This window comes from Salmo trutta, chromosome 24 (assembly GCF_901001165.1).
Source record: "Salmo trutta chromosome 24, fSalTru1.1, whole genome shotgun sequence".
NCBI classification, from domain to species: Eukaryota; Metazoa; Chordata; class Actinopteri; order Salmoniformes; family Salmonidae; genus Salmo; species Salmo trutta.
In genome coordinates this window covers 37,905,058-37,932,099 of record NC_042980.1, presented here as the reverse complement: position 1 = coordinate 37,932,099, position 27,042 = coordinate 37,905,058, and the positions used below count along the sequence as shown (strand labels likewise).

General features: G+C 42.0%; 2 protein-coding genes across 11 annotated transcripts; one reads left to right on the top strand and one right to left on the bottom strand.

Annotated features, from left to right (window-relative positions):
* Nucleotides 1–90: 90 nt before the first annotated feature.
* On the bottom strand, nucleotides 91–17,592 carry LOC115161252 (keratin-associated protein 4-12-like). 3 transcript variants are annotated; one of them, XR_003869226.1, is made up of 4 exons: nucleotides 17,517–17,592; nucleotides 15,411–15,524; nucleotides 13,172–13,288; nucleotides 91–1,620 (listed from the first exon to the last, which is right to left on the bottom strand). XR_003869226.1 is itself a non-coding variant. In XM_029712073.1 (3 exons), the coding sequence occupies exons 2-3, from the start codon at nucleotides 13,172–13,174 to the stop codon at nucleotides 1,168–1,170; spliced, it is 456 nt and encodes a 151-aa protein (XP_029567933.1). In that variant the 5' UTR covers nucleotides 13,175–13,288; nucleotides 17,517–17,592; the 3' UTR covers nucleotides 91–1,167. The 3 variants fall into 3 exon arrangements, 2 of the variants coding, with proteins under 2 accessions (XP_029567933.1, XP_029567932.1); XM_029712073.1 differs by lacking the exon at nucleotides 15,411–15,524; XM_029712072.1 differs by lacking the exon at nucleotides 17,517–17,592 and having other exon boundaries at nucleotides 15,411–16,014.
* Nucleotides 15,925–26,877, top strand: LOC115161250 (uncharacterized). 8 transcript variants are annotated; one of them, XM_029712064.1, is made up of 8 exons: nucleotides 15,925–16,237; nucleotides 22,938–23,041; nucleotides 23,460–23,497; nucleotides 23,626–23,696; nucleotides 23,922–23,988; nucleotides 24,142–24,339; nucleotides 25,611–25,682; nucleotides 26,163–26,877. In XM_029712064.1, the coding sequence occupies exons 1-8, from the start codon at nucleotides 15,989–15,991 to the stop codon at nucleotides 26,261–26,263; spliced, it is 900 nt and encodes a 299-aa protein (XP_029567924.1). In that variant the 5' UTR covers nucleotides 15,925–15,988; the 3' UTR covers nucleotides 26,264–26,877. The 8 variants fall into 8 exon arrangements, with proteins under 8 accessions (XP_029567924.1, XP_029567928.1, XP_029567925.1 ...); XM_029712068.1 differs by lacking the exon at nucleotides 15,925–16,237 and adding an exon at nucleotides 16,255–16,933; XM_029712065.1 differs by lacking the exon at nucleotides 15,925–16,237 and adding an exon at nucleotides 16,255–16,944.
* Nucleotides 26,878–27,042: the final 165 nt, after the last annotated feature.

The following is a 27,042-nucleotide window of genomic DNA, read 5'->3' as shown; positions in this document are numbered from 1 at the left end:
CATGTATTAAACATGACTTCGGATGTAGGCTAGTCATTTTACGGGCATTTCTCCATGTGTACTGTGAACCCTTTTGTTAATAACTCAGAATCCAGTGTATAGTCTTTATTTATTGCTTTACAATCATTTATAAAGATATTGTTTATTACCTCACTATTTTCTTTAAGAAATCAGAAATTCTCTGTCAGCATTGTCTGTTTTTTTTATATTAAAAAGGACTTTGTGTCAACGACCCTAAACCCCGCCTATTTCTACAATTTCTCCTAAAACGTCCCACATAATCATCCTATTTCCCCAAGTAAAAATAGCCTTTACATGACCAAAACATCACCCATAATATTTCTACACCATTAAAATGCTCAGAATTGAAGAAATGGTACATTCTCTCACTATCAGGAAGCCTGAAAGAATGGGCTGACTGGGCGGAGAGCTTATATTCATGAGCTCGCCTTGACTGAGAGCTCTTTGAAACGCCCTTGTGGTCGTTGCCTGGTAACAAGGTAAACAATCCTAACCTAAATTGTAAGGCTCAACCCATTTTCTCTGCAAAATGCTCTCATGGCCAACAGAACTGGCTCATGTTCTTGACGTGTCATGTTTACATATTCTAGGTGTACAGTTGCACTGTGTTTATGCATATATTAGTCCAATAACAAAGTCTTATGTTTCCAACATAGAATACAACATTCCTTTTCTCCATATGAAGTTTAGTCAGACTATTTTTTTGTAACTAATTACAGAATACATTTCACTGATACACTTCTTCACAAGAATTAGTAAAGCCCGAGACACCTTAGCCATAAGGGAATGTATATGAAAACAGCATATAATCAGTGTACTGGACAATTTATTGGTGCCTCTTCATTAGCATTATAAATAACATGTTCAGAATTGTATGTATTTATCAGACATTAGTTTGATCATTTACAATTAGGCCAGCACAACCAAAATATAGATCACCATAAATTAAGGTGAGAAATAATGGTGAGACATCATTTGACATTTAAAAAAATATATTAGAGCCATATATCTTATATAGGCACCCGGCCACCCAACAGTGTGCAGGACCCCTTGACTCATACAAATTGTAACACTGCTCTCCTGTCCGAATGCTTGAAGAAACAATACAAAGTAACAAAGTGTGATGTCATATCACGTAAACGTGAATTACTTTGACTTTAGAAAACTCAACCACCTACAGAGATTGATGGGGACCCGTATACCCCGCTTCAATCTCACACTGGGCCGACAGGGGTCCTGGGATGTACAGCGCAGGCCTCTCACACTGGGCCGACAGGGGTCCTGGGATGTACAGCGCAGGCCTCTCACACTGGGCCGACAGGGGTCCTGGGATGTACAGCGCAGGCCTCTCACACTGGGCCGACAGGGGTCCTGGGATGTACAGCGCAGGCCTCTCACACTGGGCCGACAGGGGTCCTGGGATGTACAGCGCAGGCCTCTCACACTGGGCCGACAGGGGTCCTGGGATGTACAGCGCAGGCCTCTCACACTGGGCCGACAGGGGTCCTGGGATGTACAGTTAGCACAGCTTCCACATATGCGGTGCTCGATCAAGGGTGACCTCGTTAAAGAGGAGATCCAGGAGCCCTTCTCCGTAGCCTGTAATATTTTTTTTTTTAAAGGGAAATGTTTGTTAAATGGATAGTGAATTTAATTTATTTTATTTACTGTTATGACACCATCAATTCATTGATGTAGTGTTCTACAATGTGTTTTTGAAGTATCCGGTCTTGTTGTACTGTAGGCCTGTGTCACTGTTGTAATTCTGTTGGTCCACATGATGGTACCTTTGGTTGTCTAGAATTTTTTTTTTTTTTTTTTTTAATATAAAGTTATTGTAAATAAAAAGATTATGAATGCAATGAATGTAAAGTATAGCTTGTTTATCTTTTCAGATTGTTGCTCTATGAGTGTTACCAGTCACCTCAAACATGTGACCATGGAAGTAACCAGTATGACCTATGACTATCTTACTGCCTGTTGGACAGTGAGGAGTTACTGTTTATTTGAAAGCTGCCTGTAGGACAGTGAGGAGTTACTGTTTATTTGAAAGCTGCCTGTTGGTGTCACCATATAATCAAGAGCTGGCAGGAAGGTTGCCTGTACAACCTGCTTCCTGCTCTTTAAGGAGAGGCATGACATTTTTCTATAAAAAGACACCTACTTTAAATCACAGCTTCTTAAAAAGCTCAGTGTTTTGTTTGTTTTTTTAAACATCAAATTTTTCTCAATCTAAAAGCCCAGATATTTATAGACTGGAACCTGCTTGATGAAAAAACCATTCAATGCATAAATGTGTAAACAATCAAATATTTCTAAAGAGAATTACACTGAACACAAATATAAATGCAACATGTAGTGTTGATCCCATGTTTCATGAGCTGAAATAAAACATTCCAGAAATTTTCCAAAAAGCTTATTTCTCTCAAATTTGGTGCACAAATTTGTTTACATCCCTGTTAGTGAGCATTTGTCCTTTGCCAAGATAATCCATCCACCTGACAGGTGTGGCATATCAAGAAGCTGATTAAACAGCATGATGATTGCACAGGTGCACCTTGTTCTGGGTACAGTAAACGGCCACTCTAGAATGGTCCGTTTTGTCACACAACACAATGCTACAGATGTCTCAAGTTGAGGGAGCATGCAATTAGCAGAGTTGTTGCCGGAGAATTGAATGTTCATTTCTCTACCATAAGCCGCCTCACAACTGAAGAACACGTGTAACCACGCCAGCCCAGGACCTCCACATCCGGTTTCTTCACCTGCAGGATCGTCTGAGACCAGCCACCCAGACAGCTGATGAAACTGTGGGTTTGCACAACTGAAAATGTTCTGCCAAAACTGTCAGAAACCGTCTCAGGGAAGCTCATCTGTGTGCACGTCGTCCTCACCAGGGTCTTGACCTGACTACAGATCGGCATCTTCACCAACTTCAGTGGGCAAATGCTCACTTTCAAAGGCCACTGGCACGCTGGAGAAGTGTGCGCTTCATGGATGAATCCTGGTTTCAACTGTATGGAAAGCTGCTTCTTGGAGAGTGAGGAGTTTCTGTTTTCTGGTGTTTTTGAAGTACTCAATAAGAAATACGCAGTATTTGGTTGCGAACGTTTTTGTGTAACTTTTCAGTGTTTGTATATGGACAATGTGTGCCTGAAATGCTCAAATGATAGATTTTAAATGAATATCTATGACTTACAGTATGTTGGGTCTGTCTTCACAGGTTTCACAGCATACCCCCCCTTCTTTGCCTTGGGAAAGCAAATTTTTTAAAATCAAAACAATCCTGCTGCGGTGGTTCATTTTCTAAAATGTCAATCATTACTGCTTGATGGTAGTGGCAAGAAAAGGAGATGGAAGGTGAAATAATAATGCCTAGGGATGAATGGGAGGCCATCATTGCCTAGGGATGAATGGGAGGCCATCATTGCGCCATTTTGCACCTTGAGTGGTTTGCACTCCCGTTACTATTATTTGCCCTTATGATTCAGAGGCATATGGAAACAAACTGGTTATAAAATACTGAAAGGTCAGTGATCATCACCATTTGAAGCCTGTAATTAACTAAATAGAATTACACTTCGGCTGCAATATGTAAACATATCCGCCAAGTGGGAATGGGACCGTCGTGGTACACAAGGAGAATGCCATTGGTATATAGGCCTAGAGATAGGCTACATAAACAAGGAGTAGGTAGTGTATCATTTGAACCATCATATATCAAGTCAGACATATCACCCATGGTTCTGAAAAGAGAGTAAAAAGTCAGTAAATTAAAATGGGGTTCTTTTTTTATTTAACTAGGCAAGTTAGTTATATACAGTACATAGATATTTTGGCCAATTCCCCCACCCTTTAAAATCATCGACACCGAGGTAGGCTCAGGGCTGTTAATTAAAACCAGGACTCGATTCGACGGGGTATGCCATAGGCTTAAACTAAAAAGCACGGGCCTACCAATTGTTAGATTAAGATAAGAAAATAAAACAGATCTGATTATATAAACATGATATACACTGTGTATACCAAACATTAGGAACACCTTTCTAATATTGAGTTCTTAACACAAACTGTGTGGAAGAGGAAATGTGATTTATTACCTTATATATGACCTGAAGACGACACAGGTCATCTTATTCCTGGTCTTGTCTGTAAGGTTGTTCTGTTCCCTGATATGGAATATAACCAGGCTCTTAGAACTGCCCTGTTCTAACATTCTGTGAAACAATCGTTCATGTTTCCTATCATCCCAGGATGTGTGGAGGAGTGGACATGTCCCTGGTATGATTAGTGTTTCTCTAGGCCTACCATCTGTGTTGATGGGCATGTAAAACACCCCACACTTCCTCGGTTTGTATAAAATGTCTGTGAGAACAAAGCGCGAGTCCAATTGGTGTTCCCTTGCATGCATGCTCGTAATTAAGCTTTTGTATATTGACATCGGACTGCTTTCTGTGTGGTTTTTCCACCACACCTACTGCCATACCCCATTCAAAGACGTTAAATATTGTGTCTTGCCCATTCACCCTCTGAATGGCACATATACACAAGCCATGTCTCAAGGCTTAAAAGTCCTTCTTTAACCCGTCTCCTCCCAACTGATTGAAGTGGATTTAACAAGTGACATCAATAAGGGATCATAGCTTTCACCTGGTCAATGTAAGCCATGGAAAGAGTTTTGTATACTCCGTGTTTAACAGCGCTTTGGTCCACGATGCTTCATGCTAGAAACAAGCTGTAAAATAGCCAGGAAAGATGTGACTACGATGCATATCATTGTTTAGTTTCTCTGACATTCAGAGGCTGAGCTACAACCAAGACAAGGAGACAAAACAATTACTTTGCTTAGGAAGTAATGTAATTCTGTCACTATATTCACTTTCTGGACAATAGATGTTTAAACCCAGACAGCTTATGGAAACACTTGAGACCTTTCGTTGAGTTAGGCCACATAAGAAGAGTAGCCAACCGTTCAGTGGTGAAAAAAGTACCCAATTTTTATACTTGAGTAAAAGTAAACTTATGGTAATTGAAAATGACTCAAGTAAAAGTGAAAGTCACCCAGTAAAATACTACTTGAGTAAAAGTTTAAAAGTCTTTGGTTTTAAATATACTTAAGTATCAAAAGTATACATCATTTATAATTCCTTATATTAAGCAAACCAGACGGCACGATTTTCTTGTTTTTAATTTACAGATAGCCAGGGGCTCACTCCAACACAATGTACATCATTTAGTGAGTCCCCCAGATCAAACGCAGTAGGGATGAGCAGGAATTTTATTTTGATAAGTGCATGAATTGGACCAGTTCCCTGTCCTGCTAAGCATTCAAAATGTAACGAGTACTTTTGGGTGTCAGGGGAAATGTATGGAGTAAAAAGTACATTATTTTCTTTAGTAATGTAGTGGAGTAAAAGTAGTCTAAAATATAAACAGTAAAGTAAAAGTGCAGATACCCCCCAAAAAATACTTAAAGTACTTTACACCACTGCATCCGTTAAAGCCCACATTTTTCTGCGAAAGGCCTAACTTGTGAAAGTACCATGCTCAGATTCCTAATGACATAAGATTTAATTATTTGATAACAGGGACAGTTTTGTTGCAAAAAAACACGGAATTGGCATTGGAGAAATATGATAAATCCATTCTGGCCTGTAATTTCGGTAATTTGTGTGGTATTAAAAAACGTAGAATTGCATGACATGTTTACAAAACAGTTTTTTCTCGAACCTGCAAATATGATGATAGATTCAAGCAATGCTTTTACTTTAAAGGAGACCTTTCCACCCCTAATCTTGTCCACATCGGTCTGTTACCCTGCACAACCTTCTGGTCCGCAGCCCTGTGAGCTATCAAAACCTTGTCATGTAATGCTTACAGGATGAAGAACCGTTTCTATAACGGCATATCTAAGGCCTCATTTATAACCGTTGCGTAGGTTTTACACTAAATGTCTGCGTTAATATGCACAAACATATTAAGATGTATAAACTAGGCGCAAGCCATAAACACGCATCTTTCCCATGATAAATCAGACCCGTCGTAAAAATGTGCGCGAGTGAACGAGCATTTATAACTCCGCCTGAAAAACACCCATCAAATCACCTTTTGTGGTGACAATTACGCCCTTATTTGCTGTATACTTTGGAAGTATTGGAATTAGGCGGAGACAGTATCTGGAAATAGCAATGGCGAACTTGTTAAAAATGTTTTTGGAGGTGTTGGCAGAATGTTTTATTTTGCAGTGACATTTGCTGTAGCATGTCTAACTGTTACTTAAAAAAAAAAGCCAATTGTTGTGGACCTGTAAAACAGATCATTTTAATTCAATAATTTTTGCATTTACTTTTCCCCCAGCACTGCCCGCGAATTCTGAAACAGATTGTCTACATGGAAACAAGTTAAATTACAGTAGGCTAGGCCTACTTATTGGTAGGCTACACACTTCAACGCAAAAATACACTGCTCAAAAAAATAAAAGGAACAACACATCCTAGATCTGAATGAAAGAAATAATCTTATTAAATACTTTTTTTCTTTACATAGTTAGATGTGCTGACAACAAAATCACACAAAAATAATCAATGGAAATCCAATTTATCAACCCATGGAGGTCTGGATTTGGAGTCACACTCAAAATTAAAGTGGAAAACCACACTACAGGCTGATCCAACTTTGATGTAATGTCCTTAAAACAAGTCAAAATGAGGCTCAGTAGTGTGTGTGGCTTCCACGTGCCTGTATGACCTCCCTACAACGCCTGGGCATGCTCCTGATGAGGTGGCGGATGGTCTCCTGAGGGATCTCCTCCCAGACCTGGACTAAAGCATCCGCCAACTCCTGGACAGTCTGTGGTGCAACGTGGCGTTGGTGGATGGAGCGAGACATGATGTCCCAAATGTGCTCAATTGGATTCAGGTCTGGGGAACGGGTGGGCCAGTCCATAGCATCAATGCCTTCCTCTTGCAGGAACTGCTGACACACTCCAGCCACATGAGGTCTAGCATTGTATTGCATTAGGAGGAACCCAGGGCCAACCGCACCAGCATATGGTCTCACAAGGGGTCTGAGGATCTCATCTCGGTACCTAATGGCAGTCAGGCTACCTCTGGCGAGCACATGGAGGGCTGTGCGGCCCCCCAAAGAAATGCCACCCCACACCATGACTGACCCACCGCCAAACCGGTCATGCTGGAGGATGTTGCAGGCAGCAGAACGTTCTCCACGGCGTCTCCAGACTGTCACGTCTGTCACGTGCTCAGTGTGAACCTGCTTTCATCTGTGAAGAGCACAGGGCGCCAGTGGCAAATTTTCCAATCTCGGTGTTCTCTGGCAAATGCCAAACGTCCTGCACGGTGTTGGGCTGTAAGCACAACCCCCACCTGTGGACGTCAGGCCCTCATACCACCCTCATGGAGTCTGTTTCTGACCGTTTGAGCAGACACATGCACATTTGTGGCCTGCTGGAGGTCATTTTGCAGGGCTCTGGCAGTGTTCCTCCTGCTCCTCCTTGCACAAAGGCGGAGGGTAGCGGTCCTGCTGCTGGGTTGTTGCCCTCCTACGGCCTCCTCCACGTCTCCTGATGTACTGGCCTGTCTCCTGGTAGCGCCTCCATGCTCTGGACACTACGCTGACAGACACAGCAAACCTTCTTGCCACAGCTCGCATTGATGTGCCATCCTGGATGAGCTGCACTACCTGAGCCACTTGTGTGGGTTGTAGACTCCGTCTCATGCTACCACTAGAGTGAAAGCACCGCCAGCATTCAAAAGTGACCAAAACATCAGCCAGGAAGCATAGAAACGGAGAAGTGGTCTGTGGTCCCCACCTGCAGAACCACTCCTTTATTGGGGGTGTATTGCTTATTGCCTATAATTTCCACCTGTTGTCTATTCCATTTGCACAACAGCATGTGAAATGTATTGTCAATCAGTGTTGATTCCTAAGTGGACAGTTTGATTTCACAGAAGTGTGATTGACTTGGAGTTACATTGTGTTGTTTAAGTGTTCCCTTTATTTTTTTGAGCAGTGTAAATAATCAACCATCTGATCACCTGTTAAGGAAAGGCGCCCAGATGCATAGAGCAAAAACGTGAATTTATAGAAATTATAATAATTAAATGAGAGATGTGCTTGGTAATTTGTTGTATGGCTACTTGAGAATATGAACTCATGGCCAGAAAAGGTGAGGAATTCATTCTGCGATGGTTATGATATATGGATTATGATAATAAATTGTCTACTCGAGAATTTTGACATTACAGTATTCAGACGTAGCCTACAAACGTCAATGGTAGTGCTGAGCGATTCATGTTATTGAGGTCGGTTAGAGTAAAAATAAAAATCTATCAAGGTTTTCGGTTTGAATGCTGTATCAACACAGAATAATACAATGAATAAAAGTCCCATGATGGTGACTGCCCATTACTGCTTATCACTTATTACCCCTCATTTATTCACATTACTTTAATCAAATATTTCAGTTGTGTATATTACATTTGATGACATTATTTCATTCCAAGTCATCATCTCATCTCTATAAAGCTGCTGCCTATGATGTCTGACAAAATCACTATTTTGTAGTTCTTCAAAGTAAATAAGGCATACTTTTGACTGCTGAATACCAGCTATCAAATCACTTAGATCATGTATTTTCAGGTCTCGATACCTCGCGAAGCAACAGCTGATCTCTATATTCCCTCACGATCGCGCATTCTTATCTCCCCCTGTCTGCCTCACACTAACGTAATGTAGCAGGTACAAAAGAAATAGAACAAACAAGATACAACGGATTATGGTCATTGAAGTTAATTACCACGTTTTATGCGCTATATTGAATATTGGCCAGTTGGAAACCACAACTCCTTACTACCTGACAGGTGTGGCATATCAAAAAGCAGATTAAACAGAATGATCATTACACAGGTGCACCTTGTGCTGGGAACAATAAAAGGCCACTACAGTGTTCCGCTTTGTCACACAACGCCACAGATTACTCATGTTGATGGAGTGTGCAATTGGCATGCTGACTGCAGGAATGTCCACCAGAACTGTTGCCAGAGAATTGAAAGTTAATTTCTCTATCATAATCGGCCTCACAACCGCAGACCACATCTAACCACACCAGCCCAGGACCTCCACATCCGGCTTCTTCACCTGCAGGATTATCCGAGACCAGCTACCTGGAAAGCTGATGAAACCGTGGGTTTACACAACCAAAGAATTTCTGCACAAACTGTCAGAAACCGTCTCAGGGAAGCTCATCTGCATGCTCGTGGTCGTAACCAGGGTCTTGACCGGAGACTGCATACACTACACGTAACATAGTAAACGTCAATCTGGGACACTGAAATTAGTATGATATGTTACCATAAGACAAGTTATGTAGAGTGGTTGGTTGGACGTGTAACACGAACATCTAGCAACCAAAAGTTTGCTTGTTTGAATCTCATCACGGACAACTGTAGCATTTTAGCAACTACTTAATACTTTTTAGCTACTTTGCATGTTAGCTAACCAAATCAAAATGTATTTGTCACATGCGCCGAATACAACAGTTGTTGACTTTACAGTGAAATACTTACGAGCCCTTTCCCAACAATGCAGAATTCAAAAGTAAGAAAATTTGGCAACAAAAAAAAACATGAAATAGTAACATCATGAAATAATGAGGCTACAGTATATAATAGGAGTACCGGTACCAAGTCAATGTGCAGGGGTACGAGGTAGTTGAGGTAAATTACTTAATATAGTGCATTCGGAAAGTATTCAGACGTTGACTTTTTCACATTTTGTTACGTTACAGCCTTATAAAATGTATGACATACTTTCCCCCCCAATCTACACACAATACCCCTTAATGACAATGCAAAAACAGCTTTAGAAAGTTTGGCAAATGTATTAAAAATCGAATATATTTACATAAGTATTCAGACCCTTTGCTGTGAGACTTGAAATTGAGCTCAGGTGCATCCAGTTTCTATTGATGATCCCTGGAGTTCACCTGTAGCAAATTCAATTGATTGGAAAGGCACACACCTGTCTTTATAAGGTCCCACAGTTGACAGTGCATGTCTGAGCAAAAACCAAGCCATATGAAGTCAAATGAATTGTCCATAGAGCTCAGAGACAGATCTGTGGAAGGGCAGCATTGAAGGTCCCCAAGAACACAATGGCCTCCATCATTCTTAAATGGAAGAAGTTTGGAATCACCAAGACTCTTCCTAGAGCTAGCCGGCCGGCCAAACGCCGCAATTGGGGGAGAAGGGCCTTGGTCAAGGACGTGACCAAGAACCTGATGTTCTTGGTCACTCTGACAGAGCTCCAGAGTTCTTATGTGAAGTTGTCCTTATGGAAGGTTCTATCTCTGCAACACTCCACCAATCAGGCCTTTATGGTAGAGTGGCCAGATGGAAGCCACATGATAGCCCACTTGGAGTTTGCCAAAAGGCATCTAAAGGACTCAACCTGGCACCATCCCTACGTTGAAGCATGGTGGTGGCGGCAGCATCATGCTGTAGGGATGTTTTTCAGTCGCAGGGACTGGGAGACTAGTCAGGATCGAGGGAAAGATGAATGGCGTAAAGCACAGAGAGATCCTTGATGATAACCTGCTCCAGAGCACTCAGGAACCCAGACTGGGGTGAAGGTTCACCTTCCAATTGGACAACGACCCTAAGCACACAGCCAAGACAACGCAGGAGTGGCTTCGGGACAAGTCTCTGAATGTCCTTGAGTGGCCCAGCCAGAGCCCGGACTTGAACCTGATCAAACATCTCTGGAGAGACCTGAAAATAGCTGTGCAGCAACACTCCCCATCCAACCTGACAGAGCTTGAGAGGATCTGCTGAGAAGAAATGTGAGAAACTCCCCAAATACAGGTGTGCCAAGCTTGTAGCGTCATACCCAAGAAGACTCGAGGCTGTAATCGCTGCCAAAGGTGCTTCAACAAAGGGTCTGAATACTTTTGTAAATGCTTTATTTATATATATATATATATATATATATATATATATATATAGCTTGGCACACCTGTATTTGGGGAGTTTCTCACATTTCTTCTCAGCAGATCCTCTCAAGCTCTGTCAGGTTGGATGGGGAGTGTATATATATATATATATATATATATATATATATATATATATATATATTAAAACATTTCTAAAAACCTGTTTTTGCTTTGTCATTATGGGGTATTGTGTGTAGATTGAGGGGGAAAAAAATCAATTAAATCAATTTTAGAATAAGGTTACAATGTAACAAAATGTGGAAAAAGTCAAGGGGTCTGAATACATTCCGAATGCACTATATGTACATCAGGATAGATAATAAACAGAGTAGCAGCTGCATATGTGAAGAGTGAAAGTGTGTCTGTGGCATCAATGTGTGTGTGTGTGTGTGTGTGTATATTGTGTGTGTGTGAGTGTGTGTAGTGTGGAAATTCATTGAGTGTGCATAGAACCAGTGCAAGAAAGTCAGTGCAAAAAAATAGGGGGTCAATACAAATAGTCCAGGTAGCCATTTGATGAACTATTCAGCAGTATAATGGATTGGGGGTAGAAGCTGTTCAGAAGCCTTTTGGTCCCAGACTTTGTGTTCCAGTACCACTTGCCGTGCGGTAGCAGAGAACAGTCTATGACTTGGGTGGCTGTAGTCTGACAATTTTTAGGGCTTTCCTCTGACACTGTCTAGTATAGAGGTCCTGGATGGCAGGGAGCTAAGGGGGAAGAGGCGTTGTTGTGCCCTCTTCACGACTGTGTTGGTTTGTTTGGACGATGATAAGCCCTTAGTAATGTGGACACTTTAAGCTCTCGACCCGCTCCACTACAACCCCATCGATGTGAATGGGGGCCCTCTCTTTCCAGTAGTCCATGATCAGCTCCTTTATCTTAATGACATTGAGGGAGAGGTTGTTGTCCTGGCACCACACCGCCAGGTATCTGATCTCCTCCCTATTGGCTGTCTCATACATCGTCGATGATCAGGCCTACCACCGTCATGCCGTCTGCAAACTTGATGGTGTTGGAGTCATGCTTGGCCACACAGTCATGGGTGAAGAGGGAGTACAGGAGGGGACTAAGCACACACCCGAGGGGCCCTTGTGTTGAGGGTCAGTGTGGCAGATGTGTTGTTGCTTACCCTCACTATCTGGGAGCAGCCCATCAGGAAGTCCAGGATCAAGTTGCAGAGGGAGGTTTTCGGGGCCCGGGTCCTTAGCTTAGTGATGAGCTTTGAGGGCACTATGGTGTTGAACACTGAGCTTTAGTCAATGAACAGCATTCTCACATAGGTGTGTTCCTTTTATCCAGGTGGGAAAGGGCAGTGTGGAGTGTAATAGAGATTGCGTCATCTGTTGGGGTGGTATGTGAATTGGAGTGGGTCTAGGGGTTTCTGGGATGATGGCGTTGATGTGAGCCATGACCAGTCTTTCAAAGCATTTCATGTCATTCAGACAGGTTACCTTGGTGTTTTTGGGCACAGGGACTATGGTGGTCTGCTTGAAACATGTAGGTATTACAGACTGGGTCAGGGAGAGGTTGAAAATGCCAGTAAGAGACTTGCCAACTGGTCAGTGCATGCGCCGAGTACACGTCCTGGTAATCCTTGCGAATGTTAACCTGTTTAAAAGGTCTTACATCGGCTACGGAAAGCATGATCACACAGTCACCCGGAACAGCTGGTGCTCTCATGCATGGTTCAGTGTTTCTTGCCTCAGTGAGTATAAAAGGCATTTAGCTCGTCTGGTAGGCTAGCGTCGATGTGTGCAAGAGGGTCCCTTGTTCGAGCCCAGGCGAGGAGAGGGACGGAAGCAAAACTGTTACATACACATGCCGCGTTCAACCAGTTAGCAAGTCGGAAATGCCTAAATTTCCTATGCGGACAAAAAAGTTTGTGTGGAAAAATGAATCATTTTGTCAACGAAAAGTGATAGACATCAAACATATTTTTCCAGTGTCAATTGATGAGAGGATAACTGACTAAATAGACTATCTCTAAGGCTAAAATCTGACTAGTACATGGACAAGAGACTTTGGCGAGATTGAGAGCTTTTCAGTGTAATTTGTTTGGTCGAATCAAAAGCATAGAGGACATTAGCAGAATTGTAAGGCCAATGTTGCAATGCTGTTATTGATGGAAAATAAATACATACCATGCCCCAGTCCTTCACTAGTCACCTCTCTGCCCGGCAACCGTTCTCCAATCTGGCGGCAACAAATCATTGATGCAAATAAGGCCCACGCCATGGCAACTCTCCCAGCGGTACAAGCTGTCGGTAGAAAAAGGGGCAACATTTGGAGCCACTTTACTAAATGTGTCGATTCAAACAAGACCGAATGCAACATTTACACGGGAGAAGACAGCGTTTGCACCCACAAGTACACGGGAGAAGACAGCGTTTGCACCCACAAGTTGACGGGGGAAAATACTACCAACCTCAAGAGACATCTGAAAGCGCATCATCCCAGTATATACAGTCAGGTAATGACAGGTTGAACGCCAGATAGTTTGTTTGCTGCAACCTATCAAATCCAATTCTTATGACAGAACTTTGATTACAATATAACTACAGTAAGTCAAGGGGTGTGATTTTGAACACATCTGCTGCAGAGTAAATGTGTTCTGCCAATTTGGCTGTTGGGATGAGACTCAAATACTCAATCATGGACACTCTTACTGACAGTTGAGTCTGCTTTGCGTGATGTATTGTTGTCTCTACCTTCTTGTCCTTTGTGCTGTTGTCTGTTCGCAATAATGTTTGTACCGCTACCATGCTGTGTTGTCATGTGTTGTTGTCTTAGGTCTCTCTTTATGTATTGTTGTGTTGTCCCTCTTGTCTTGGTGTATTTTGTCCTATTTTTTTTTATATTTAAAAACAATAATACATGTTTTAATCCCAGCCCCATCCCCTCAGGAGGCCGTCATTGTAAATAAGAATTTGTTCTTAACCGACTTGCCTAGTTAAATCAAATAAAAATGTAGTAATCATGTGATAGGGGCGGCAGGTAGCCTAGTGGTTAGAATGGCGGGCGGCAGGTAGCCTAGTGGTTAGAGTGGAGGGGCGGCAGGTAGCCTAGTGGTTAGAGTGGAGGGGCGGCAGGTAGCCTAGTGGTTAGAGTGGAGGGGCGGCAGGTAGCCTAGTGGTTAGAGTGGAGGGGCGGCAGGTAGCCTAGTGGTTAGAGTGGAGGGGCGGCAGGTAGCCTAGTGGTTAGAATGGAGGGGCGGCAGGTAGCCTAGTGGTTAGAATGGAGGGGCGGCAGGTAGCCTAGTGGTTAGAATGGAGGGGCGGCAGGTAGCCTAGTGGTTAGAATGGAGGGGCGGCAGGTAGCCTAGTGGTTAGAGTGTTAGGCCAGTAACCGAAAGGTTGGTGGAACAAATCCCCGAACTGACAAGGTAAAAATCTGTCGTTCTGCCCCTGAACAAGGAAGTTAACATACTGTTTCTAGGCCATCATTGGAAATAAGAATTCGTTTTTAACTGACTTTCCTAGTTAAAGGTTAAATAAAATAAATTAAAATAGGATGTTGTGCTGAAAAATGTTAGTAGGACAAGCTATGTATGTTTGTGGAAGTAAGTGATTTGTTTACTATAGGTTAACCTAATGCAGCGGGCATATAAGCAAACACCTGAGCGCAGTTACCACATCCGGTTTTCAGGGGAAAGGTAAACGAGATCAGGTTGAATTAGCTGTATCCCTGAAAGCAGAGTTGCCATCAACCAGATGTTAAGGGTGACTATAGGTTAATTGGGCAATAAAAAGGTGATGTGACTAAAATGAACTTCATTGGCTGAATCCCTCCTGGTGATCAAGAGGGATCAGCCAGTTGAAGAAAATGGACTACTTCAAAATGGAGATAGCCCATAGAGAGAGAGGACTCATCTTTGTATCTGTGCCAATATAGTGTCTGCCAATTAACATTGTCCACTTTAGATATAATGCCAGCAGCCACTTGTGGATTGGACAGCTCTAATGCAGTTCCACCTCCAACACAACCACTATGCGGATATCGGCTTAGCAGATATGAATGAATAGAGCCTTAAGGGCTGTATTAAAATCTTATCGCCCAAGTATAGCGGTAGATCCGTGTTAACATTTAAAGGTAGTTTCCGATTGAGCCTACATATGTTGTGTTTACCCGTGAATGCAGTCTCCGTGACTATGGGAACATCGCTATTAATTGTCAATCTCGCTATAAAGCGGATCTTCAGCGCTACAGGTTGAATAGAGCCCTCGCTCTCAAACTCGAGGCGGCGTTCTGCCTTCTCCCGATTTACGTTTACTATGTTACATCTAGTCTATGATACCATTGTCTTGTCTCTCTTGTAATACAGCTTTCGAAACATATGGCCCTTATAGCGAGAAAGAATACTTAAAATAAAAATATACTTACTGTAGCAGATTTGAATAGATCCATACAGGTCTGGGTGCCTCCATCCAACGAACTGCACTTCCAGAGTAGGCGCTAGATAGCTAATTAGTACAGGTGGTCGCCTCCGTTCAAGTGCTGTAACATGGAGATATGGCAGTGCGGGAACACTAACCCTATAAATGTGTATCAATTTAACTTTTTTGCTTTCTAGCTGATAAAGATAATGTCCTTATACTTCCAAAACTGTACCACAAGCGACGCGTGTTAATGTTCAGGCCGAGCATCGGGGCTCTTAAAACTACAAAATAGCCTATGTCCAATGACTAGTGTAATGTAATGCAACTGAGAGTCAAGGGCTAATAGAGCCCTAGATCAACCAAAAAAGTGCTCAAATGAACACTGTAAAGTGTGTGTATTGCATCTTATCGGGTTTTGTATTGCATGTAAATGTCATTCTAGAAAGCGTATAGAAGCCTACAGATAAACTATTCTCTGCTACGGTAGTTTGCAGCCAGCTTACATCACATGCAGCGCGCATTGACACAGTGAAAATTACCCACTGGATAACCCTACCCGCACAGACAGAGAAGACCGACAAAATGGAAAGCAAAAAGCATACCACGGAAAACCAGAATTTGACCCAAAAGATCAAAAATAGGGAGCTCAGAATCGTGAAAAACAGGGCACGAGTTAAATCAAATGTATGGGATCATTTTGGAGTAATCGTTAACGCTGACAAACAACATGTGGATGGATTCGCAGCATGCAAAAAGTGCAAGCGGGTGTTAGCCTATGATAGCCATAGAACAGGCACTTCCAGCTTGAAAAAACACATTGAGAAATGCACGGTAAGACGTCTATTGATTGCACAGTAGCAAATTGTAGTGCAAAACGTGGAGCTTAAAATGCGCCGCAGGAGGGACAAAGGTGGTTAGCTCGAGTTGTGGCCGTCGGTTCAATTCCACATGGTTCGGGTTGGGGTAGCAGTCTTTCCTAATGGCGGTTTGCAGTCGGGTCCGATCGATTCGTTTGTGCGGTTATGATTTTTTTTTTTTATTGGGGGGGGGGCTCAAATTGGACTCGTTTATGTGCGTGTGAGAATTAAAATAAAATGCGTGCTATTGTCAAGCAGAATGCTTGATTTATTATTTTCAAAATGTTGCTTTTGTACGTGTCGGCTATGTGGAGTGGTGAAGACGTTCACCTTTAATCCCAGCGCATGCGCAATGAAATGTCGCAGATCCAGACGGCTATCAAAGACTGTATTCTGTAGTTGAGATAGCTCAAACTATCCCTCCATTACACTAAGAACCAGCAGTTGTGAGATATGGAATGTAGAAGCAGAGACAGTAAAAAATATAGAAGTCACACATGGAGATATTTCAATGAAATATCTTCCGAAAGTGTGACATGCAAGCTGTGTGCGGCTGTTCTGAAGCGGACGAGCGGTAGCACAACATCCATGTTGAACCATTTAGAAAGAATCCATAATCTGTCGCTAAGACATATCAAAACGCAGCGAGAGTTGATGGCGACCGTTAGAGGTAAGAGTCCCGTAAGTGTTTTATTTCATTCTTAGGTAAGCTACTACAGCAAACTCGTAAAAGTTAGATATCTGGACTGTTCAAAGACAAGTTTCTCTTCTAGCTCCGCTTGAAGGCCTACCGTAATTACTCCGGATGCGTCATTAGTTTTGACCCCAAGTGCAGTTAATACGGTAAATAGGCGACGTTTGGTCATTCGAGAGGAAGAAGCGTAGCGAAAAGGTTTACGCCGCCCAAAATTTGTCCACGAAAATAGACCAAGTGAGGGATTTTTGTATGGAGGTCAGTGAGTGTCAAATTTGGTCAACAAAAGTTGCATGCTACTTGAGGCTTATTTGATCGAAACGAAGTTTAGTAATGGTTAAGGTTGTTACGAAATGCACTGATACGTGGACGCACGTTGCAATTTGGAGAGAAACTATCGGAGTTGTGCCTTTTGTTCACACGCGGATCTGGCCTCTCATTTGCTAGAATGGTCCCACCTGATCTCGCCGGTATTCCATATTTGAGGATATGTATTTCCATTGTTATATCGGTCACTCGACTATCTTGTAGAAATAATAGAAAATCTTTGGTCACTTACACCAGAGAGGAAGAGACGAAGCGAGAGGTTTCATTCCCGTCCAAATCTGTCCGCGGGAATACAGCGATAAACCGACTACATTCCCGCCTTTGGGACAACGATTTCCATTGTTAGGGCGGAGACAAAACCATCTCGTCATTATATACAGTATCTGCGCTCACATTCACGCAGCTCTTTTGGTGAAGATAACCCGTAGGTTACTCTTGCCGTTTTGGTTGTTTATTTGTTCTCTCCATTCACAATGTCTACACCAAGTTCACCCAGCTTTGGTTCAGCTGTGTGGCACAGCTTCGACAGAATAGAAGCTGCACTGGCAAAATGTAAACACTGCGACCGGAATATCAGATGTAAAGGAGGTAGCACCAGTGGCATGAAAAGGCATTTAGAGTCTCGGCATCAGGTAAACTGGACCTCCGAAATGGACTAACGTTACCAGAACACATTTGAGACCTCCGTCTTTTCTGACGCTGTGCTGGTAACCAGACAAAAGCAATGGAGCTATAGATATTGGAGCGCCCAAGAGACAGTAGGTATAAAAACGAGTCGGCACTAAATAGCTATACATTTGCTGATGTTAAGAGCTATATTTGAGACGATCAATGAAGAACTTGGAGTTCTATTATAGTAATGTATGACTAATCTATCGATTCAATAATCATGCGCACATTTCCGTTATTTGGATTTGCGGATATCCGCTTGTATGCCAGCCGGGAAAAAGTATATATATATTGCTATCTAACCGGTTATTCTTATCGATTTGACGTTCTGTTAAAACGGCGCTCTAAATAGTGTATTATTATTATTATTGCTAATTTGGCTAGTGCAGCAGAGATCTAAAGGAAAGGTTTGGACTAGATTGAAGCTGTCACAACATAAAACGGAAGCGATGGGACGTGCTAAAAGTAGCACAGCTTAGATGTATTTCACCAGAAAAGCCATTGATATGTCGGCTATGCAAAGCAGTACTCCCATACAACAACGGCAGCATGTTAAACCACATCAAATACAAGCACCCAGCCATCGTAACAGAAGTTTTAGGTGGTAAATCAAAAACGACCGTCGCGGTAAAGTAGAGGTATTATTATTATTATTATCATCCACCATGTTAGTTTGTCCGTCGAATATTAGTACATTTTATTGGCGTACCCATAAAACTTAAATGAAACGCTGTCTCAAATAACCGCCTAACTGTCCCTTTTATTAGTCGACATACCCTAGTTTAACCATTTTAAAATAGGCTACTCTAATCATTCCTTCCAATCCCGATTTTAAAAAGGCAAATGCAGTTTAGCGGTATTGTCCGGCAGACTTTAGGACCATGTGGACGCCTGGAAGCATGAGGCAGGGCTGCTTGTACAGCTAGATGGGTTAGTTGACAATGTCACCAACGATGCGGAGATTCAATGGGCAGAAGTCCTTATTTTGTGTTTCTGGATGGCCAGATTGCTAGCATCAATGAAGCTGACGTGGGGAATCATAGGTTGCTCGTTTCTGATAGTTTTATCTCGTTCTTGATACCATGTCTATGCTAATATTACAACAAAATTCGCTAGCTAGGTAACCATCGCTCCCGTGTGGCCCAATGGTCTAAGGCACTGCATCTCAATGCTAGAGGGGTCACTGCACACCCTGGTTCGATTCTGGGCTGTATCACAACCGGCCGTGGTTGGGAGTCTCATATTGCGGCGCATAATTGGCCCAGTGTCGTCTGGGTTAGTTTGGCCAGGGTAGGCCTTCATTGTAAATGCGAATTTGTTCTTAACTGACTTTCCTAGTTAAATAAAACCAACAACTGTAACAATGTATTTGAGACAAGTGCTCATTGTGCAAGTGTATTGGTTTTTAATAAACATTGGAGACAAAATAAAGTTCACAATTGACAATTTAAGCCAACCCCGTCGGTTTTGCCCCATAGTTACTAAACAACCAATTATGACTGGCTGGCTTTATGGAGAGCAGTGTTGACAACTATTTTTCAGTGAGATCAGCTATTGGCGCTTTGATTTGTCACTATATGCCGTTTTGCCGATACTGCAATGCCATTGCTGCAGTCCCCGCCGAAGTGTTTAAAGATGCCTTTAGTAGATGACTTTGGCTAAGTAACTGCTGTTTGATTTGACATTAATCTAAACTACCGTAATTTCCAGAATATTGAGCGCACCTGAATATAAGCCGCACCCACTGAATTGAATTTTTATTTTTATTTTGAACATAAATAAGCCGCACATGTCTATAAGCCACAGGTGCCTACCGGTACATTGAAACAAATTAACTTTACACAGGCTTTAACGAAACATGGCTTGTAACAAAAATAAATAGGCTTTAACGAAACATGGCTTGTAACAAAAATAAATAGGCTTTAACGAAAAATAAAAAATTAGCAGAAAGCTTTAGTTGTCTTTTGCACTGAGTCAATTCCTCACGCTGCTGTTTCCAACGTCTTATCGACTCATTAAGACCAAGCTCCCGTGCAGCTCTATTTCCTTTTCCAACAGCCTGATCAATCGCCTTCACTTGAAAGCTGCATCATATGCATTTCTCCGTGTCTTTGCCATGATGAGGGTGACAAAATGACTACAGTAATCAGAATGATGGGAAGTTTGAGAGCGCTCGATTGAATCTAAACAGTAAACAAAAAAGTTGTTTGACCTTAACCCGTTCGGCAATTTCATTGGTCTAATGAAAGCTTCATGCCGCCAAAAAACTGAGCACGTCACAGAATGTGTTTTTTTGGAAGAAAAAAATGTGAAAGCGGGAAAAATCCATATATTAGCCGCGTCATTGTTTAAGCCGCGAGGTTCAAAGCGCGGGAAAAAAGTTGCGGCTTATAGTCCGGAAATCACAGAATTTACTGACCTTCTCTGGGGTATGTGGGACACGCTGCCAACAGCCAGTGAAATAGCAGGGCGCCAAATTCAAAACAAAAATCTCATAATTCAAATTTCTCAAACATACAACTATTTTACACCATTTTAAATATGAACTCGTTAATCCAACCACATTGTCCGATTTCAAAAAGGCTTTACAGCGAAAGCATAACATTAGATTATGTTAGGACAGCACCTAGACAAGAAAAACCACGCAGCCATTTTCCAAGCAAGGAGAGGCGTCGCAAAAACCAGAAATACAGCTAAAATTAATCACTAACCTTTGATCTTCATCAGATGGCACTCATAGGACTTCATGTTACACAATACATGTATGTTTTGCTTGATAAAGTTCATATTTATATCCAAAAAACCCATTTTACATTGGCGTGAAATGTTTTGCCTCCCAAAACTTCCGGTGAATGAGCACATCAATTTACAGAAATACTCATCATAAACGTTGATAAAATATTAAACTGTTATTCAAAGAATTATAGATACACTTCTCCTTAATGCAACCGCTGTGTCAGATTTCAAAAAAACTTTACGGCGAAAGCACACTTTGCAATAATCTGAGTACCGCGTTCAGACCCGAAACCAAACCTGCCATTTTGTGGAGTCAACAAAACTCAGAAATGATATTATAAAAATTTACTTACCTTTGATCTTTGTCGGAATGCACTCCCAGGAATCCCAGTTCCCCAATAAATGTTCATTTGTTTCCTTTTTGTTCGGTCGAGTACTCCAAATGTGCTGTGCTCGCGCATTAAGTTAGACGAAAAGTCAAAGTTATATTACAGTTCGTAGAAACATGTCATATGATGTATAGAATCAATCATTAGGATGTTTTTATCATAAATCTTCCATAATATTCCAACCGGACAAGACCTTTGTCTTCAAAAAAGAAAAGGAACACAGTTAACTCTCACGTGAGTGTGTGCGCCACTGAGCTCATGTCATTTTCTCACTCATCTACTACCAGGAGCTCTTATTCTCTCCCTATTCACAGTAGAAGCATGAAACAACATTCTAAAGACTGTTGACATCTAGTGGAAGCCGTAGGAAGTGCAAAATTAACCCTAAGTCACTGTATACTGTATAGGCAATCACTTGAAAAACTACTAACCTCAGATTTCCACACTTCCTGGTTGGATTTTTCTCAGGTTTTTGCCTGCCATGAGTTCTGTTATACTCACAGACATCATTCAAACAGTTTTAGAAACTTCAGAGTGTTTTCTATCCAAATCTACTAATGATATGCATATCCTACCTTCTGAGCCTGAGTAGCAGGCAGTTGACTACGGGCACGCCTTTCATCCAGACGTCAAAATACTGCCCCCTACCCTAGAGAAGTTAATCCCGGTGCTGAGCTAGTTCATAGCATCTAATTATTGTATGACATGTAGAATGTTAAACCCCATATTGACTGAGGTGAATGAAGCTATAGCAAGAAGATAATGGCTGGAGTCCATTTTGTTTGTTTTTGCTCTTTCTCCAAATTATATTTGAGAGTTTGAATTATGTAGAAATTCAGTAAATAAGCTTGAATGTTATAAAAAAATTCCTTGGGAACTTAGGTTTAGCTGAAATGTTGCTAGCCATGGGTAGTCTGGCTGACACCTAAATCCGTGTCCGCTTCCTTGCTGTGTGGTCACGTGGGTCGTGTCAGCCAGACTAAGCAATGGCGCCACCAAAAATAAACCACATAAAATTCTGGCGAGGCACCAGCCAGGCATTATTTATTTTTATTGATCCAAAAGGAGATTGGAGAAGTCAAAAAGTCGAACTTCAACGTTTGTCTAAGGTGGATCCGACGAGGGCGAGACTGCAAGGTGGGGGGAGGTAAAAGTAAATAAAAGCCTAGGCTCAATTAGAAGCCTGTTGTGTTCAGTGATTGAAGTAAATAAACACCCGGGCTATTAATTGAAGTTTTACGGGTAGTCTATAAAACCACCCAGCAAAATCTTCAGGGACAACATGTACAATTTTAAAACAAAAAAAGCAGCTCAACCACTTGTTTTGGTATACATTTGGTGGGCGATGATATACTGAACAAAAATATAAGCGCATCATGCAACAATTTCAAAGATTTTACTGAGTTTGTTCATATAAGTACATTTTTTTAGGCCCTATCTATGGATTTCACATGACTATGCAGGTGTGGCGTTGTGACAACTGCACGTTAGTGGCCTTTCATTGTCCCCACCTGTGTAATGATCATGCTGTTTTAATCAGCTTCTTGATATGCCACATCTGTATGGTGGATGGATTATCTTGTCAAAGTAGAAATGCTCACTAACAGATGTAAACAAATTTGTGCACAAAAATTGAGAGAAAAGCTTTTTGTGCACATGGAAAATTATAGTTTAAAAAATGTCAGCTCATGAAACATGGGACCAACACTTTACATGTTGCTTTATATATGTGTTCAGCGTATTATGCTCGCTAGTACTTCCTGCTGCATAAATTCACATGGTTAATAGCAAATCCTATTGGAACATGACGTACCATAATGTTTTTTGTTAATGGTTATGTGGTATGGATGATTTTTCAGTCGTTGAAGTACAGCAAAAGAGAAGCTGCAATAAAGGAAGAGAAGACACTGTCGAAGAGCACACATGAGGAAGATGAGCCGCGCCCTAAAAGAGGGATGTCAAAGTGGGTACTTTAATTTACTTTTACCAGGTTAGTGTCATTGAGATTAAACATCTATTTTGCAAGAGACCCGGCCAAAATAGCAGCACACAAAACATGTACAACAAAGCACTGCAGTTAAATAATGTCAGTTTACTCATTGGTTTTGGTAGGAGGGGTTCAACTAGGGGTCCACACATTGACAGCTCCCCAAATCAGTGTATCATGTTTATTGGAAGATAAAACAATGGTAACACGTTTGTGTAAGCCTACTGTATTAGATTGTCAGAGACCATAATCAAATCTGACAGGCTAGTTATATATTTAGATCATATAAAATGTGTGATTTTAGTAAAAAAAAAAAATGGCCAAGCCTTTACCAGACTGTACATTGTGTTGTAATGGTTTAACTTTGTATTTCTGTGTTCTTAACATCCCCCAGGCAAGAACCCAATACTTCAGAGGTAGCCTTGACAGAAGGTTAGTTTCTGTTGTATTAAGTTTCAATCCAAGATGTCCTGTGTAGTAAAATATGTCAACTTTCAGATTGTGTCATAAGAAGAATGTGGTTATGTCTCTCAGAATATACTAATTATTTTATGCTGTAGGTGGGGCTCCAGAGCAGTTTGAGTTTCAGTATGGACTTGAGGGACCAACATTTAAGAATGAGAATGGGGAGGTGAGTTGGCAAAGCGTTGCTCAAATGAGTACGTTTTCTTTTACTCTTGTAGTTAGCCTGGGTGTCAGTCCGTTTCTGTTATCATTCAACTTCTTGTCACGCCGAAAATGATGCTTGGCATGACAGAGTGGCATGATGGCACAAACGGATCTGGGACCAGGCTAAGCTACAGCACCTTTGCTCCTCATTTCTTCTGCTTAAACCTCTTCCTTTCTGTCTGGGCAGTCCTCCAAGAGCCATCTGTCCATCATCAAAGTAGAACACCTGGACTCCCTCCTCCCAGACCAAACAGGTGTGTGTGGAGAGTTGGGACTACAGTGAATGTGTGCACTAAACAGTGAAGCAAGTGAAAATAATTTGCGGTAGCATTTGGACTGTGATTTATTTACATATCCAATGTGCACTTATCAGGAGTTAACTCTTCCCCTTTCTGTTCCATCCCCAGACTCCAGCTGTGGTTCAGGGTCACCTGGGGATTCGGGCCCTCCTGACTCATCTGGTTCTGGGTCCAATACTAGTCAGGCTTCACAGTTTTTCAGGAAGTGCCACCAGGCAGGCTGCACACAATTCATCTTCTCGGAGTTCACCTCCCGCCTCAGCACCATCACTGAGAGGATCGCATCCCAGCAGGCCAGCGAGGAAGGTGAGACTGAAAACCTGAGGAATAAAAGGGATCTACATGGAATGATACAGGCGACTCCTTATAGATAAAATGGCTTGGTACGCTTGTCGGCTAACTAAACCGGAGCGTGCACGTTTTCAAAGTGCACTTCTCAACTGTCGTATTGCCCATTGTAAAACTGCTCCTCGTTGGACGTGTGCTTGTAATAGTGTCATTATAGGGGTATGATTCTCGCTTGGGGGTGCGAGAGGTTCCGGGTTCAAATCGCGGATGATCCCACATTATGTTACGTACGCCTCTTGGAGGAGGGAACACAACACCCTGCTACACTCAACTCCCCGTGGAGTGAAAGAGGTATGTGACTGTAGATGGAGGTATGTGACTGTAGGTGGAGTGAAAGGTATGTGATTGTAGGTGCGGGTAAGGATCACAGAGGCAGAGAATGTTACTGGTAACGGAATTTCTCCTTAACACGGTAAATGTGGGGAAAGGGGTCTGGATGGAACCAAAGCAAAGAAAGTTGGAGTCCCCTCTCCTACCTTACCTAGCTATTCTTAACGCCACCTGGCGCACTAACCAAAATACAGGGGGTGGTCATACCTAGTGTGCATAGACAGAGTAAAGACTACAGGTATATGTATGCCCACAGGCCTCTTGCCTAAACACTCCCAAGGTGCCTTCCCCTTCTCCCCCAAAAACAGAATAATTACTAACGGAAAGTGAACAATTTCAATAATCAAAAACACTAAGTCCTTTTGGCATATGTAACCGATGTGAAATGGCTAGCTAGTTAGCGGGGTGCGTGCTAATAGCATTTCAATCGGTGACGTCACTCGCTCGGAGACCTTGAAGTAGTTGTTCCCCTTGGCTTTTGTGGAGCGATGGGTAAAGATGCTTCGTGGGTGTCAGTTGTTGGTGTGTGCAGAGGGTCCCTGGTTCGAGCCCAGGTAGGGGCGAGGAAAGGGACAGAAGCTAAACTGTTACACATACCTCAGAAGTAGCGGCTACAAAATACTTCACAACAAATTTACCAGACTAACAACCAACACAGGACATACAAATAAGCTCTCTAACAAAGGAACACAGGCTTTTCAAGCTGCAGAAGGAGTCGGTAATTGCAGACAGCTGTATCCCCTGACGAGAGGGCGGGGTCAGAGCTCCAATCTGCAATGGGGGCCGACCAATCAGCTGCTTGGAAGCCATCCGGAAACACACACATACAAACCCACAACACAGAAACTGGGGAGCATAACAATATTAATATTAACCTAAATATTTTCCTGTGTTCACAGATTTCAACCTCACCCTGAAAGTGCTGGAGGCCTCTGGGATGCTGCCAGAGATCTTTACCAAAAGAGACCAAGGTAAAGTATTTTAACATCCCCAAAATATTTTGCTTGTCAGCAATCAAGTTTTCAAGATGTGAATCTTTCAAAGGGGATGATTTCTGTATTTTGAAAGTTACATATCTTGAAAAGTTGATTGCTGACAAGTAAAACATTTGGGGACTAATGAAACAAATACCAGAAGATAGTTTTTGGGTGGAATTTTCCTTTAGGACAAAATACACACACTTTGTTTCAGGATGGAATAAAGTCCCCATAAGTTAGCTCCTCATAGGAATTTTGGTTCGGAAGTACAAGTAACCCTGCCTGACACCTGAAGAATGATATCTTCCCGAGCTAATGCCTAGGCTTATGCTCGATGGGCTAACAGTCATGTGGCATGCAGGAGACCCGCCGGGCTCGTACCCTGATCGGTCACACTCACTGGCCAGTAGTCAGACACAGAGGCCAGTGAACTGCTGTCACCCTGATGCCCTGTTTTTTTCTCCCTTTTTCCAGAAATGGAGAAGAGACTGAGGGAGCTACAGAGAGAGACCGTTGCGGTGAGGACAGCCAGGTCTGCCATGAGAGATGCTTGCGTCATGAGCTTCACCTCATGACGGAGCACCGCTGAAGATCAAATCGGTTTTATAAGGCGTTATAACCAGGGCCTGGAGTTTCTGACCACTTGACAGAACTAGGAAGGTATAGGACCTGGAGTTTTCCCTGGACCAATCCCCTCGTCAGGAAAAACTTAGATCCTCCTTTTAACCGAAATGTAAATATTTCAAACCTTTTGTATTTGACATATTTTTCTACCCGTGTTCAAACTTTAACTCTGTAATATTTGACTCTATGATATCTGAACTCTGACATTTGAATGCAGTTTTTCACCCTGGCCACTAACTTGAGTGGCATGTTATACATTAAATGAGTAATTGGTAATATAATCTTTTGACAGACATTGGTTCTGGGTTCTGAGGTTATTGGTGATGATTTGATGTTAGTAGGTGATCCTTAGTCTCCCGCTCTGTACTGTATGTTATATGCTCACTAACCCTTAACAGACTTAATATATCCTAATATACTGAATGTGCAAATTAGTAGATCAATTTTTTTTTATTGACGGTTACTATCTCCACTAGTACTATAAGATAAATTATTTAGAATACACTGTAATGTAGTATAAGGAAAGTTGTGACGTTCTGAGAATGAATTAAACTTGTTATGTAAATTACTTGTGATTATTTCAGATCGAAAAATGTCCTGAACTTTATTTTATTTTTTATATAGTAAATGGTATAAATTACAAAGTTTCTGCACATGCTCTACAGTGGAAAGGGAAAAAACAACTAGGTGGCAAAGAGGATTTTTCAGAATGTATTCTTATACCAGGGTT